This window comes from Anser cygnoides, chromosome 4, assembly GCF_040182565.1.
Source record: "Anser cygnoides isolate HZ-2024a breed goose chromosome 4, Taihu_goose_T2T_genome, whole genome shotgun sequence".
Taxonomy (NCBI): Eukaryota; Metazoa; Chordata; class Aves; order Anseriformes; family Anatidae; genus Anser; species Anser cygnoides.
In genome coordinates this window covers 76666307-76683148 of record NC_089876.1, presented here as the reverse complement: position 1 = coordinate 76683148, position 16842 = coordinate 76666307, and the positions used below count along the sequence as shown (strand labels likewise).

The following is a 16842-nucleotide window of genomic DNA, read 5'->3' as shown; positions in this document are numbered from 1 at the left end:
TTTCTAAATGGCCAATGCAAACCAGGCTGTCTGGTAACTTCTCTGAACAGGCAGTAAATACATTAAAGACAAACTGTTAAAGGATATCAGTCTTTCCCCATCACTTCTCACCACGTGAGCCATTAGGAAATTCAGTTGCCTCTATACAAGGCAGGATTTGCTAAAACTCAGAGTGATCCAGCTGGTAACCTGTGGGCCATGGAAGCCTGTTGTGTGTTCCTGTGCTGCCTGCCGCCTTTGCATCAGCGGTGGGAGGAATATCTCCCTCATTCATCTCATCTTTGTTTAAGCACCAAACACTCCCCAGGCAGTCAAACATCTTGTTTAACACACAAAAAATAAAAAACCAGAATTGCTGTTGCTGCTACAGGGCAAAAGGTCTGGACTCTTCACACCCTGACAGTTTTCCTGCCTGAATGCATAAGGACTGTCAAAGTATATCTTCTCAGGGACACACTTTTCCCATTAGTATGATGCACATAACTCATTGCTATGAAAAAAAAAAAAAAAAAGAAGAAGAAAAGAAAAAAAAAAAGAAAGAAAGAAAAAAAAGAAAAAAACTATGAAGTTTTACAAAAACGCAAAAACATGATATTATTACTATCATGAGAAGCATCTGGCTCCTTATGCTTGTGAAAGCACTGTTGTACTGTAATTTCTCACGAATAATCTGCAAAGTGAAGGATTGTATGGTCTCTTCACAGCAATGCAAACATGGTTTCTGCGGTGCACAGCGCTCTAAACAAGCCAGTGGTATCATTTGGTTTCTCTGTCTCCTGGACTAGCCACCACTGCTGCTGGTGCAAAGGTGAGGAGAGATGTAATAGGGAAGGAAATCCTACTCACCATATTCTGAAGGACAGGCAGGATGAGGGTCTGCTGTCTCACACTCAATTAGATCAACCGCTTTAGTCTCCAGAGGACTGTTACACTCCTTGACAACCGCAAACTGCAAATACGTACAATATGCACAAAACACAGAGAGCCCAAATTAATATAAAATGAACCAGTTTTCTGAAACCCAAGAGGCAGACTGGAAGGGCCACACACTCCAACCACAGGAGGGGGAAAAAGGTCATCCTGGCTTCTGGGATGACCCTTCCCCTGCAGATAATTAAACATTGCAGTTGATGACAGCCCTGGTCTTTCTTTGGAAAGAGTGCAGTCCTAGCCTAGTAAAGAAGTACCCACACTCTAGCATTGCAAATCAACCTTTCCAGATGCAAGAAGAAAAGTACATGAAAACCAACCCTCTCCACAGTATCTGGGCCACTTTTAAAGCATTAAAGAGGCCTGTAACCAGACAGCAGGAAACCCTGCCAGACGCAGGGAAGGAAGCAAGCTTCCCTTTCCCAGCTCCAAGCAGCACCTTAGGGGTGCAATTCCATCGTCCCGTGGTGACAGTGGAAAACAAGCTACACCGTGCCTTGAAGCCAGCACCCTCTGAGGGACTGTGCTGAAAAGAGCAGAGAAGAAAAGAGGAAAGCAATGTGCTGAAATAGGATAGAGGTGAACAGAGAAACCCAGCTAAGGAATAGTTAAAAGGGGGCATTTAAAGAGCAGACACAAGGAAGAAGAGAAAATGTCCGTAAGTAAGATGTTCCAACAGAAGATTGTTGGCAGATTCATGGTCTAGGTGGAGAACTGGGGAATGGTATGAACACGCCACACATGTAACAGGCGTGAATATTTAGGTATCAGTTCATCTGCATAAAATCTGTATGCTTACAGCTGCTAACCTACATGTGGCAGACCCCCAGAGGAGATCCAGCTACACACAGTTCTGCAAAATATCTTTGACTGTGCAAAGCTCAACACTTGCTGAGTGACGAGTCTCAGAATAGCCTCAAAATCCACAGAATCACAGAATCATCTAGGTTGGAAGAGACCTCCAAGATCACCTAGTCCAGCCTCTGACCTAACACTAACAAGTCCTCCACTAAACCATATCACTAAGCTCTAAACCTAAACATCTTTTAAAGACCTCCAGGGATGGTGACTCAGCCACTTCCCAGTGGTTGAGGCATGTGCATCCAGGCATGTGCAAAAGTTTACCAAGGCTTCTGTATTCCTGGGACAAGTCTAGCCTTGCTTACAGATCTCTAACACAAATGTGAGAAAAATACCCAGGCATACTCTCACCCAAATGTAGCTTCCCTTGGCAAAATAGAAATAAATGAAAAAGTGAATGACCTTTGGGCAAACTGTAGGTATTCTTTTGGTATCATGATACCTGGCATTTGGTGTGTGCGATAGGGTAAAATTCATTATCCTCTACATTAGCCTAGATGGGCACTATCAAGAAGTCTTTGCACTTCTTCTCCCTAGCTACACAAATGGGCAAGCATACTACAGGTTACAAAAGGAGAGAATTTAATGAGCTCTTTACAGTTACTTCACACATATCACCCAGTCCCATATGAAATCCTGCATTAGAATTACTAATGCTGGGTACATCAATAGCACCCGAAGACCTACACAAGTACCGTAAGAGTTGAGGAGCTATAGTTTTCTGCCCCAGTGTAGTATGATTTTTTCTTCTTCTTTTTTTTTTTTTTTTTCCATCACAAAGCTCCCCAATAATCTCCACTTAAAGTGAACAGTAGTAGACAACTTCCTGCTGCTTTTTGGCAGCTCTACAGTTTCTAACTTGAGTGCATGCATGAATGAAGCCCCAGTGAACTTAACACTCATGGCTGCATCAGCACAGAGAAAATCACATGCACGAAACCACAGGAATCCATTACTGTGTGAGAAGCAATAATTAGCAAAGGGTCAGTGATTTCCTCTTCCAGTCTGCAACAAGCCATTTGCAATGAATTACTTTATTAATGTATTTGATGTCTCCCAGTAGAAGAATGCGTGGTGAAATTCAACCCGAGTGTGTAATAGATGAGTAGGTAAGATTTGTTTTTGTTGACTCAGTCCATTGCTTAGCTGTCTAATTAGTCCTATATTCAGCAAAAATGTCATTAATGACTAGCATTAACTGTGGGGACAACAGCAGGTGGGGACAGAAGTGATGAGCTGCAGGCCTCCTAGAGCACTGCTCCCAGGCAACAAGCTGTTCTCAGTCCCAACAAATGCTTCTGATTTTGCCAGCCACAGATATTTTGCAAACCATGTTTTTTGCCTCTGCTGTGAACAAATGATGGCGTCGCTAAGATTCAGCACATCTGCTGCTTGCTATTTGGAGGAACAAGTGCTGGCCAGGTCAGCAGCTAGTAATAAAAGGTCCACAAGACCATGCGACAGACCATCAGTGGAACTATTTCATGTTATAACTGGGGTCAAGTCAATTCAGTACTCCCTGCACATGTCTAATAGTGTGTTCCAGCAGCTACCCACTCACAAATCCTGCCAGATACTTAATCTAAATCATCTGAGAGGCATTCTTCTGGTTGATTTAAAAATGCTCAATTTGCACTATGGATATTCCATGATATTCAAACCCCTCAAGCAGCCACCCCCAAGCAGAGCAAATTCATCCCTTTCTGGACACAAAGATCTGGAGCAGAGTTGAACTTTAAGCATAGATGAATAAAATCTAGATTTAAAGCTAAAGTATCCATTATCATTAAAGTAAATGTATAAAGCCAAATTCTTTTGCAACTTTGACTATTCTGCACGGATTTTGTACCCTTCCAGCTATGGTTGGTTGTGAAAGGCTTTAAATCCTTGCAGTAATACCCATGCTAGAAAAACATGCGTGCAGTTACCACAGTAAAAAGGTAGGTGCATCACTGGAGTTTAACTCCAATCCTGTGCAAGTATAGACTTTTCCAGCAGTCCTTTCCACTGACATAACTGTGCCTATTTTGGAGAGCATATGCTGCTTATCTAATGTGATGCTACCTAGACATGTACGGTGACACCTGCATTACAGCAGCTTATTCAGTGCTGCATGATGTGAGCGTGCAGATGATCTCAGGATAAGTCGTGCCATTCTGACAGAGCAGCTTCAGTCTGGGCACAGAAATAGCCACAGATGCTGATTACGTCCTTTTTGCTGACTTCAGGTTCCAACTGCAGTCACCCAACAGCATAATGACATTTTAATGCCAGTGAAAATCAAATCCCTTGATCAGATCTCATGGGGCCAAAATCTCTAATGCACATTCAAAACTGACAATAGAAACAGGCCAGAGCAAGCAGATCATGATGGCACTTCTACCTACACCAGTGCACAATTAGTATTTTAAATTCCCTTCCAAACTTCCTGATAACATCCTGATAGGTTCTCTTTGCAAGGCAGCAGCTTCTAATACCAAGACATTTAATTGCATCCACCCCCAAAATAAAGTTCAGCATCTCGGGTACCACACACAGTACTTGACTTCCAAGAAATCTTTTATACAGAGGGCATACTTTCCTGTGAAAATAACTCTGTGATATGCCATGTCATCACATTGCCATTTCCTTAATTTAGAACACAGCTCCCCAACTGTTGTGTTCAAAGCTAACAATAACACCAGCTAATGGCTGCAATACATCCAGGCGGCTGTGAACTTGGAGGGATAACAATGAGGTAAGATGAACTAGGGTTCACAGCAAAGCACTTGATGACTCTAGCACTTGTTTAATGTATTTAAGATGTGAATTATTTGATGGATAATCTCAAGTGGATCCCTAACGCTCTTTGATCCTTCCTACTTCCCTCTCCACATTAATACAGTTACCTGAGACTTGTTGCAAGTAAGTGTCACGTTCTCATTGTCAGCGTGGCTGCTGGCATCTCTTATCGCTTCTGCACAGAGATTCTTCTTATACAAGTTTTGACTTCTGCAACAGAACAAAAGCTGAAACAAATTATTTCACTTCAGGAGGAACAGATGCTGCTTCTTTTCACACTTCATTCTGTAGGTATTTACAGAGGGGACATACATTTTCTTTTCTTTCATTCTTCTGAAAGGCTGTATTAGTGTTAATTACGGCACAGTGGTTAAAACAAACATCTTGTCAGAAATAGAAGTCAGTAAGAAGTGAATACTTGTTTTAACGTGCCATTTGTAAAGGGTCATTCATTAGGAAAAGAAAATAATTAAATTTAATTTTAAATACCCCCTTCTATTTTCTTATATTATTCAATCTATAGTACATTCCTCTTACAAAGATTTAAGTTTTAGCCAATACAATGAATAGTGTGGGTGAAGCTCAGAAATAAAAATGTGACTGTATTTTTGTACATCATTTGGTAGTTACAATTATAAAATCACTTCTGCATTCAGCTGCATCATTTACGAAAGACAACAACTTTAGAAAATACTATGAAATAAATAAATTGAAGTCCTCAAAAAGCTTGGAACTAAGTTATTTCCTGGAAAAAAAAAAAAAAAAAAAAGCATGACTAACACAATTAGCTCAAACGAGGGGGAAATAAAGCCAGAGTACAATCTTGAATTGGAAAAAGGCTGCGAATAGTTAGCTCCAAGTAGCTGGTTCCATAAATTCAAAATCTGTTATTTCTGAAGTTAAACAGTGATCACTTGTAAGGCAGTATTAAAATCCAATCTAGGCCCCTACACAGAAAACACAGTCATAAGAAAAAGAGCTCATTTACACTTCTTGAGATTCAAATCAGTACAGTTTTACTGACATCACACACACAATTATTCTTCTCCTAGACATCAGATAACAAAAGTAATGTTTCACTCTTCGAATTCCAGAAGTGTCAAGTTATAACTTCCTTTTACTTGATATATTTTAAATGAAATTCAATCGACATCTATCTAAGAAAATAGGAGTTTTCCTTTTATTCCTATGCCACAGTCATACACTAACTGGGAATATATATCATTCCATAATTATCATATGTTATTCCCTTAAAGAAAAGCCAACATAGACAAGATTTGGCTTCTGTTAGAAATAGGAAAGACCTACCTGTCTGCACCATGGATTTTCTCCCCAGATTCTCTATAACACACTCCTCCCTATGCCTTCAACCAGAAAGAAAAACTCTCGTGCTTCCCAACAGAGCATAAGACTGGGACTGATGACACAAAATCAGGTAGGTGTCAGATCTGAGGATAAGTCTACAGCACAGAATGCTGAACAACAAGGTAAGTTACTCCGTTTTGGCCTTCCTGGCACTGCAGCATGGCTGCTGTTTGTGTTTTAACCCTCACCTCGATATGGCCCCTCGGCACTGCAGCTCAGAGCGCTGACAGAACCCAACTCGAGCCCGTTACTCAATGGTTAACATCCCCCACGCAGCACGTAGGCACTGTCCTCAGCAGGATGCCCTGCCCGAGAGGATCCCTCTAATTCCAGGGCTTACTTCAGAGCACGCAGAGCAGCAGATGCCAGGTTGACATGGCGGGCATGAGGGTCTCCGTGAGCACAAGCAGGAGGCCGCGGTGAAATCCGGTTGACTGAACCGCGGGCAGCAGGCCAAGAATTTCCCAATCCTAATCCCAGCTCTACTGCTAATTTTTGCATGACCTCAGCCAATTTGTGGGTGTTAAATCTGTGGTTCAGGGTTGTTGTTTTTTTTGTTGGAAGAGAAATTGCTTCCCTCCATCCCAAGTAAGAAAGGAAACCTGGCATATTGTACGCTCAGACTGTGTAAACCTGACGTGAAGATTAACACAATGCCCTTCAGCAGGCCACAGCCACTGAACAAACACAACACTCTGGTACCCTTGGCCTCCAGTTCATGCAGCTTTCGAATAGGTAGGTGTAGCTCACCAACTTCATTTCCTCCAACTAGAAGGAGATATGAGCCTGCATCTTGCAGGGGAAGGAACAGGATTGTTATAGACTTGATTGGTACATTTCAAAATACAGTAGATCATGGGGGGAAAAAGCAGCAGAGTGATTTCAAGCCAAATATTGGTTTCCAGACTCTGGTTAAACAGGGATTTTAGATCAGCGGTTTCATTTTGATCTAGTTAGGTGAGTAATAGCTGCAGTACAAATGCAGTCGAGCATGTAATTGAAAACTTGTTGTTGAGGTAAATAGTTATATTGATCAAAAGCATTTGGCAAGAAAGAAAAGTAAATCAGGGAGAAATTACAAAAGAGAGAGGAAGGGAAGAGAATGAATATCTTCACACCTTAAAACCCGACATACTGTGGCTATTTTCCATGGCAGTTTAAAAGACAAATATGGGAAACACAAGAGTCTCATGATCTGTCTATTCCACATATATCATTCCAGTGATTAGCTTCTGAATCCCAGGTCATGAGAACAAACCAGCTTGCACTTAGCTTTAACTCTCGAGCTCTACCATTAGCTAGTAGAAAACCAGAAAAGTAACAGCTTATCTACTTTTATGGGCTAAATATGCTAGGACCCATTAAATAAGAGTGGAAAGTATTAGCTTTCATAGCTAACTTCTTTTTCAGCTTAACGTTTTATGCCTAGGAGATTCTAATGTTAAAATTAGCCTAAACCACAACCAAAACCTCTGCATATGGAAGGCAGGTAGGCATGCAGCGGGAAACTGTAAATTTGGCTGCTCTCTGGCTTTTTGTTTGTTTACTTTGTTACTTGCTAAATAAAAATGTACATTTAAACAAGAGCCTCTGAGAACAGTTGTCTGCCAAGGTCATGGCCAAAAGACTAACTTATTAAATGCTGAATACTTTCCAGTCCAAGGGACATCAACAACATTTAATTTCACATCAGGCTGGGTTCTTAAATAGTGACTATGGGGATTCTTTTTGCCATGAGAAGAATCTCAAACCTGCACAATTCATTACAGCCATGGAAAATGCCAGGGAGTACTCTTACAACAGATGTGCCTTACACTCACATCCCTGATTTTACTTTCTGCTACCAGGAAAACTGCTTTCACATTCGCTGCTGCAGACATCACTGTAGAAATGTGCTACTGGAAGGGTAACGCTCTGCTTTTCTCCCTTGCAAGGAAACATTCAGGTACAGTTCTACTCTGAAAGGGTTGTAAAACAAAACTGATGATAATAGCTAGCAGAGAAGAACAAAGCCCTACCACAACAGTTTCAGACATTTGTCTCTCTTAAGGGAAGCTAAGGAAGAAGTAAATAGCATGCTCTTTAACTCTCTCATCAATACAAATTATGGCTCCTCTTCAAACCTAATCAGGTCTATTCTTCTCCTCAGGCACATGTCACTCTAACAACCATGTGAGTACTGCAGGGAAGGGACAAGCCAGAACACTTGTGAATTATTCACAGACCCCATTACAGAAAAGCAAGATAGGAGCAAGGATGTGATGGCGATTTCCACCGGCTGAGGAACAGCACATGTTCTTCTCCATGAGCCACCTGCGATAGCACCTCGGTCCCTCCGCCACGCGTTCCCAGCACATGTCTGGGAGCAGTACCTGGAGCAGTAGGCGGCCAGGGTCCCCAGCAGGAGCAGCAGGACCAGCACCGCTACGCACACTGCGATGGTGATGTTCCGCACCTTCACCCTCTCGGCGTGCTGCTGCTCCCACCACTCCAGGTCGCTGAACTGGCACCGCTCCCCTACGTAGCCCGTCACACAGCTGCCGAAAGGAAGCATGGGCACTTTGTAACTGGCAGCAGAGAAAACAACCCAAATCATCAACTCGGTCACCTGGAGTATTGATTTGTCATTGGCAACCCCCACGGAAATATCTCGTTGAATTTGGCTGGGGGTAAAGACAAAATGGCATTAAAGGAATGTCTGTGAAATCCTGTAAAATTCACTATTAAATGCTTTTTAAATGTAAATCTATTGAAGAACTCTCCAGAGTTATACAGTGAGATTATACTTCCCAGATACCAGTAGATAAAACATTAAAAAAAAAAAAAAATCCACAGACTGTTTCCCTTAGATTTTCTATTTAACCCTTTCCAGCAGCAAGGTTCCCATTTCTTTGAACGAGACAAAATACAATTTATCAACTTTTTGAGAGTGATTTGGTTAAGGGAGCCAAATTTTAATCTGAATCCTTACTAAGAGGAACAAAGGTGTTTTTATAACTTGTATGGGTTAGAAATATCTTCAAAATTTAGTTTTATTATAGTTTACTTCTCTCAGTTATTTTTTTTTTTCTTCACTTAACACTGTAAAAATTCCAACATTGAAATATCATTTCAGGGCATGAAACCCATGTATCAAAATGAATATAAAGTGAAAAAAAAAAACCACAAAACTATTAATTAATTAATACACTTGGCAATGTGTGAAAATTCTGACAAAGTTTTGCCATGACTTCCTTCTGCTATTTTAATATATCACGAATGAATGCTGCCATCTAGTGCACACCGTGAGGAATCAGATAGTTCAACACAAATCTCTCTGGCAGATCACAGCTAAGCAAGGTTAGGCTTTAATTTATTTAACAGCTTCCACTTCCAGTACTGAAAAATGCGGAAATTTGGGTTCTTATTATGGACTAACACTTAACAAAATTTAGAAAACATGGACAGACTCTAATTTAAAAGTTCTGCAGTGGTAGATTCTCCAGTTTCAGTATGAGGAACTCAACGAGGAAAAAAATAACTTTTAATGACTCTACAATTTATTCTAAAAAAGCACAACACATACCAGAAATAAACATAAGTCATACCACCTCCTGCAATGGCTGTGTGGATTTTAGCAAGCCCACAGCACAAAGCATCTACTTTGCATGCACATAGAAACACACTCTCCACCTGTTCCTGTGGGTACAGAGGTCTGTGGGCAGGGGAAACCACTCACATTAATAACTAATAACAATAATAACAATTAAATATAAGCCTCGGATTTGATGATGCTTGCAGAAATGGCCTGGAACAACAAGGGGGATCTGGGGGAATTGTGATGAAGGACTTCTCTGTTCCCCACCAAGCTCACTCTCCTCGCACAAGAGCCGCAAAGGAAGGTTTCCCTACCACAGAAAGTCCCCTGCACAGGTCCTCACATACCCGGTCAGACCCCAGGGAAGGGGGCAGCCACTGGATTTGTCCCACTGTAAACACTGTGCTTATGCTGGATTTTGAAGAAATGCGTAACAAATATTGAGATATAATCAGTTAAATTCCAGCAACAATGGCTTTGAAGAAATGATTACCCCATGGCTTTAGGCTGTGACACTGACCAGCCGAAGGCTGATTTTCGGAAACATAAGATTTTCTTTGCTTTTATCAGTAACTACATTCAAGGATCAGGGAATTAGGCTTCACAAAACATCCTCAGGAGGAAGGAAATGTTTTTCAGATCTCATTGCCGTTCTCCCTGCTTTCAAGAGGACCATCAGTATTTTGCACTTTCTGCCACGGAGCAAGACTCTTCAAACTGTAAGGGAAGATGCTGACACCAGATTTCACCTTCCTGCTCCCAGTCAGAAAAGGCAGGACAGAGGTGTCCTCTTCCACCCCAGTGTGTGCTTCAGTAAATGAGCAGCAAGGCCGACAGGGAGGTGCAAGTCGGCATGATGCATACAGGAGAGAGAGAGAGAGAGAGCAGGAACCTCTAATGCCATGAGCACTAAGTAATTTAACAATTTACCTCCCATTTCCAAAGCAAAGAATCAAGTGCTCAGGAAACAAATCCAATCCTACTATCAATTGCATTGGGTGTGAATGGAGTGATCGCTTACAGAAAAGACCAAAGTCTAATGATAATTACCAGCATGGGTGATGAACGGAAAATTTATGGACAAGCACTTCATTGCCTGCACTCAGCTGTGCCCTAAGGACACCATTCATCAGCACAGACAATATAAAATTCTGTACTTACTTGCAGGCATAGTCTTGTAGGTCAGAAACATAATTGCACACTCCGCCGTGGAGGCAGTATGAATCATAGGAAGGCGGGCATCCCATGGAATCGCCTTGCACAGGGTGGGTAGAATATTCATTGTTGACAACAGTAGGGGACAAAGTAGATTCTGAAACACAGGATTTCACAAGGACATCTCAAACTGTTTGCTGCATTGGCAATGTGATCTTATGAAAGAGGTCCAGCACTCCAAGATAGGAAAGTAGGTAAAAATTTCTAATTTCAACCAAATACTTGTTTTTGTTTTTACCCATTTGCTTATTTTGCTTATGAAATTTCAGCACGCAGGTTTTTAGATCAAAATAGTAAATATGCTTGATTCTAGATTCACAGTGAAAAACACACAGAGGTTAGCTGTGTTCAGTCTATTTAGATGTGTGAGTGCACCTCTGGAAAATGAAACTATATTGACTGTCTAGTTGCTTACAATTGAATTATTTCCGCAACATAAGCAATTTTAGGGTACAGTAAATCTCTACCATTCCCAAGGTGTCAGAGTCAGATGCACAGGTGAAGGGTGACTGCACTTCATGCATCTGGGTCCTGGCCTGAAAAGTTTTCACATGCAAACGGACATTTTTGCACAGATGTTTCTATTCTTCTGCCAGCCAGTTAACTGCATCTGTGCATGACTGCAGATCACATTTTTGAGCTAGCTTGTTTAAAGGTGCAGGTAACAGCTTCATTGGCAGTCAGAGCACTCCACTGACCCAATTCCTCAAAAGCTTCTGTGTAGCATGCTCTGAACTGCACACACCGTCACCTACAAAAACATCCAAACTAGCTAGTTTTACAGGTAGCCCTGATATCTCTGCACAACATGACCTGCATTGCAGAGATGCCTCTATAGAGCAGGAGCACTTTTTTGCCTACCTCAGTGCTACACTGAATCTGCAGGCCAGAACCTAGCATCTACATGGCAAAGAATTTCTAGCAGTGTGGCTTAGCAGCAATAAACCTAATCGCTCCCACACATTTATGGGATCAGTGTTATGACTCACACCAGTTTTATTGCAGCGTGACCTTTAATGACATTTGTTTTTTTAAAATTTCATTTGCAGGAGAACTGTCAGGGCAAAGAGCCCAAACTGGAAAGGACTGAGTGATATCAGTGAACCCCGGGTGTTCTGCATTCTGCAAGGAAAATTTCAGGCTGCTAAAAGAGCTTACTAGGCAAAGAACTAAAACAGTGTGCTAGCACACACACAAAGATGTCTGGGATCATATTTACAGCTGAGGGATCTACAAGGCATTACTTCCAAGTCATACATCATTTAAAATCATCATTTCTTGAGTGACACTTGAAACTACTGAAAGCTTAAATGACTGAGAAGGAGGGTGAGGATCCTGATAGATGTTCTACTTTAAAAAGCCATAATTTCCCTCTGTTTTTCTGCAGAAAAATATCTGTGACAATAATACAGTGTCCTTCTGTCATCAAACAGTCACTTGATCTGGAGTAAAATTCACCCTGATGACGAGGGCTGACACGGAGGAAGATGATGTGTCACAGCTCCAAATTTTCAGAGAACACTGCTGTCACAGTGAGGCACTGAAACAAGGGTCAGATATTATGAGTACTGAAGCTTCAGCTGCTCCCTTCATTGAATTAGCAACCAGATTTTCTGAAGCATTTCAGAGACCCTCTGAAAAATTAGCTACTGGATCTGAGAACTAACTTATTCTGAAGAATGAAATGGGACTTAAATTATGGGCAGTCCAAGTTTGAAGAACGACACAGCCCAAAATCAGCCCCAAAACATCATCTCCAAGGAGCATTTACTTCTGCTCTTGATTTCGAAGACCGTTAGATAGATGTGTCATTACATTTAGGCTGTACAAATTAGCACTGAAACTTAACATAGACATTTCCAAACTAAGCTCAGATCCAGTCTCATCAACCCACCTCAAAACAGCTGCTTGGAAAACAACCTCCTAAAGTAGTGTTGAATTCATTCACAAGCTGCCCAGTATGTCACTACACAGTCTTTCTTTAATTTCCCTGTATATCAATTCAGCTGAGAGCACAGATCTTAGCTAAGATCCACTTTATATTAATTGCTCACTCCATTTACTCACCACAACCCATGGTAGTTCCAGAAGCACCATTAGCACAGGAGCAAGTGAAATTTCCTTCTGTATTTGTGCAGGTTCTGTTCTCTCCACAGGTGTGGGACCCCATCTTGCACTCATCAATATCTGTCACCCAAACAGTCTGCAGTTAGAAGAACGAAACACCTCAGAGCATCGCTTAAAAGGGCAGCAGCAGCAGCAGCAGCAGCATTGCAGCCTCCTGGCAGAGGGGAAAAATGCCGTAGACCTTCCCTCTGCAAATTTGGTAGAAATTGTAACAGAAGAGTAACCAGCATGCTTTCTACACCAAGTGATCACAGCCTACCAAGCCTCTCAGAGCATGCTGCACTGCTGCAGAAGCTGTCTGTAGGGAGAGGGCAAGGAGAAGTCACCCCATAAAATGTAATGGGTACAGAAGAGTTGAAGAGAAGATTCACTTCTACTAGGTGCATTCTCCTGACTTTTCTAGTCCGAGCCTGCACCCTGGATGTGTACTAGAGTATGGTCAGTTGGCATTCTTGCATTAAGAGAGCAGGAGGGTTTGGGAGCGGGGAGCTGTACACCCCTGCACCACCCACCTGGTCCAGCCTAGATGAAAGCTTTAGACAGAAGGAAAAGGTCTAGAAACCTACAGGTTTGTGCCGTTTGTGCCAACACTTAAATGAAGTGAGCACCTGAATTACTATGAAGAGGTTTGTCTAATAATGTCATAAGAAGAGTTTCCAGACTTTGCTCAGAGCCCGCGTTAGGCTCATATATGCCTGTCACCTGCATCCTGCTGCACACTCTCATGTCGTCTCCACAACTTCTTGAGCACAGCCCACAGAGGCAGCTCCTGCACAGACCTGCCATCTCAATTTCTGTGAAATTCTCGCCTAAACTACTGGGACTCTTTCTACAGCAAACTGAATAGCACAGGATCCAGCTCAAAACAGCATGGAAAATTCAAAGCACTTTTAAAAGTAAAACCAGAGGAACAAAACTTTTGAAGTATATTCCAAAAAAAAAAAAAGATGAAACACAAGATGAGTTCATCCTGTGCCATCTCTGGATGTACCAATAAATTTCTAGACACTGTTCATGCAAGCAGGCATCTAAAACTGAAGTACAAAACCCCTCACACATCAGTTTTTTGTTTTTTTATAGTACATTTCAACTCACCAAATGCAAAAGTAGTTTCAGTTTTGTTTACATCACAGCCAAATCTCATCATTCCTAAAATGCTGTTAAAACATATCTGACCATATCCTGGAGTTAAAGAAGATAATGGATTGGTTTTCCGTAATAGTGGTAGGTACCACAATCATTCTAGCTGATCATCTATAAACCACAGTGAGAGCCCACAGCTGCCTGAGGACATGCCTTGTAGGTGGCTGGGACAGCAACAGGAGGTTTGTCACTTCTGTCTGCACTCCCAGACATCCCCAAAGACTTGTCTCTGACCTCTGGAGGCAGAACACTTCGTCAACCCCCCTGTCTTTGACACTTCCAACATTGTGCCCATAATAATATCGGACTTAATTTTTCAGTCATTCTTATCTGCATCGAAGAACCAAAGTCCAGTAAAGACTATGTAAGAATTGGGTCAAATTTAACAGGCTTTGAATTGGGCTATAAAGGAGAAAGAAAAAAGAAAAGGACAAAAGAGAAGTCAAGACTCTCATAAAGTTCTGAACATACTGTGCTACTCAAATATTGGAGGAAAAAAAAAAAAAGATTGCTGTTCCTTCACATTTGCTGCTAAAACGGATTAAAAAATAAGAAACATAGGGAATGAACTGAAGACCTGGCATTAGAGCTGGATGGGAGAATCAGCAGGTCTAATTATTAACAAGACTCTAAATGTACTCAATCTGTAAGTGTCAACACCCTGAACCTCATGCCTATTAAACCAACCTGGAATTATTTGATGAGTATTATGACACACTCAATACCTGCTTTCGTTTATATTCATGGCAACGATTTCCAATAAAACTCTACTGGTTCACGTCCATTTCCCTCCTCCTCTTCACTCATCCTCTCTCTCCTGCTATAGCTACTAAAAAGAGGGCAAACATGGAGAGAAAGTATCCACTGACAAACAGAGGCTTGGAATATTGATCAGTTGCTGAGGTTGCCACACTTCAGACAGGAAGGAGAGGATCAAAAAGAAAGAAATGATAAATGTCAGCTGTCTGGGGGAGCCACTGTTAAGATCCCTGCCCTTACCAATATTTCAAAAAGAGACAGAACAGATCATCATGGACATAAGTCAGCTCCACGGCTTGATGCAGATCTAGCCCAAATCATGAGACGTGTTTCTTGTTCATTCCTCCTGCCCCAGCCTCCCAGAGGCAGCACAGCCCTCACACATTCCCATACCGTAGCAATGGAGCCCGTCTCCTGTGTAGCCCTCCAGGCATTTGCAGAAGTAGCCCCCTTCCGTATTGATACAGCCTGACACGTTTCGATTGCAGCCGTCCGTATTCGCAGCACACTCATCAATATCTGTGAGAAGGGACACATGAAACCATCAGACAAATCACTAAAAAGAAACAAAAGTTATTTTGTTTCTAAAAAAAAAACCACCAACAACAAAAAACACTAGAACTAAAACCAAAAACAAACAAAAAACCCTAGAAGTACCCCCTGTTTGAAGGGAACTATCCTATTCAAAATTAGTCTTATATCCTTCTCATCTTAAGCCCTACTCAGAGACAAACTTCGTATTGAGAAAAAACAGGAGTTAAAAAAGAAAAAGTACCACAGCTCACAGAAAATAAAATTTACACCAATTCCACCTTCCTTTTTTAACCCCCTTTCCATGACAACATAGACTCCTGTGAGTGTTCATGCTTAGCCACCGAAGGGTAAATTGTTCTGTTTCTCATGCGTTTCTTTCTTGGTCATTATGAGAGAACAAAACGTTTCCATTTACACCGTATGTAAATGTTATGTTAACAAAAAGTTATTTTAAAGACCACTCCAAGCAAAGGGCTGTCTGATTGTTAAAGTCTCTTCCAAGTGCTAGTGAAAAAAACAAAGGCAGCTCTTTTATATAATTATTACAGCAGAAGTACTAACTTTTAAAAGATTCCCTAGTACATACTTCTAAATTATATATCAACTATCAGGTCTATGGACTGAGCATTTATAATTAGACAATTTTTACAAATAAATACTTTATGCTTTTATTTCTATTATCCCATTATTGCTCATTAATATTAATAAGATTAATGCTTATGACTCAGGGGAAAATAAGCCATGTGATAATCAGGCATTTCATCTCACATGCTCTGCTCATCATCCCTTTCAAAACATGCAATCCTGTTGACCTTTCTGTGATGGCTCATGAAGCAGAGCTGCCAATGTGAAAAAAGATAGATTTTCTTTCTCTTCCCACTTTTACATTTTTCCTGAAGGTTTTATTTGTGTTTTTCATTACCATAGCATGATTTGCCCTTCCTGGTAAATCCTTTCAAACACTGGCACACAGCACCGTCTTCTAGTAAAACACAGTGTGCATTGACATCACATTCTAGTGCAGTGCAGTCATCTTGATCTATAGCACAAAGAAAAAAAATGTATTTGTACAGATCAAAGAAGGTACTATATTAAAAAAAAAAAATCAATAAGAAAAACAGAGCATAGGGTCTTAGTTTGAAGCATAGCTCTCCAGGGTTAATGATGACAAACCACTACAATCATCAGGGCTGTTGTCTTTGTCTGGATAGACAGAGTTGAAGTGTCATTTAGTAATGGGATTTCTGAATATTGTATGCAAAACCTATTGTACAATTTTATGAGTTAGTGTCATAGAACATATGTAGAATTCAAAGGATTTATTTTTTTGTTGTTGTTGTTTTTTCAGAGGAATTTAGTATACTTGTAAAGGAGAGACTTTCACATGTTTTTATAGAATAGAAATGTTTGATCTTTAGACCTGGATAATAATAACAAGTTTTGTTGACAAAGCAAAGCAACACAGGAACAAACAAACAAAAATCACAGTTCTACCTGGCGCAATTGCATAGACCAAAGTTGTTGTAAGAGGGTTAAAATGAATGCCATCA

The 16842-nt window shown here is 41.0% G+C and overlaps 1 protein-coding gene across 3 annotated transcripts in view; it reads right to left on the bottom strand.

Moving 5' to 3' along the window:
• Window positions 1-16842, bottom strand: part of EGF (epidermal growth factor) — a 65422-nt gene that overhangs the window by 7556 nt on the left and 41024 nt on the right. For all 3 annotated transcript variants that reach the window (XM_013185388.3, XM_013185389.3, XM_048066372.2), the window contains 7 exons: window positions 16215-16331; window positions 15152-15277; window positions 12797-12916; window positions 10676-10826; window positions 8310-8474; window positions 4680-4782; window positions 847-949 (listed from right to left, as the gene is read on the bottom strand). In XM_013185388.3, coding sequence (XP_013040842.3) covers window positions 847-949; window positions 4680-4782; window positions 8310-8474; window positions 10676-10826; window positions 12797-12916; window positions 15152-15277; window positions 16215-16331 — 885 coding nt within the window. The remainder of the gene's footprint in view (window positions 1-846; window positions 950-4679; window positions 4783-8309; window positions 8475-10675; window positions 10827-12796; window positions 12917-15151; window positions 15278-16214; window positions 16332-16842) is intronic.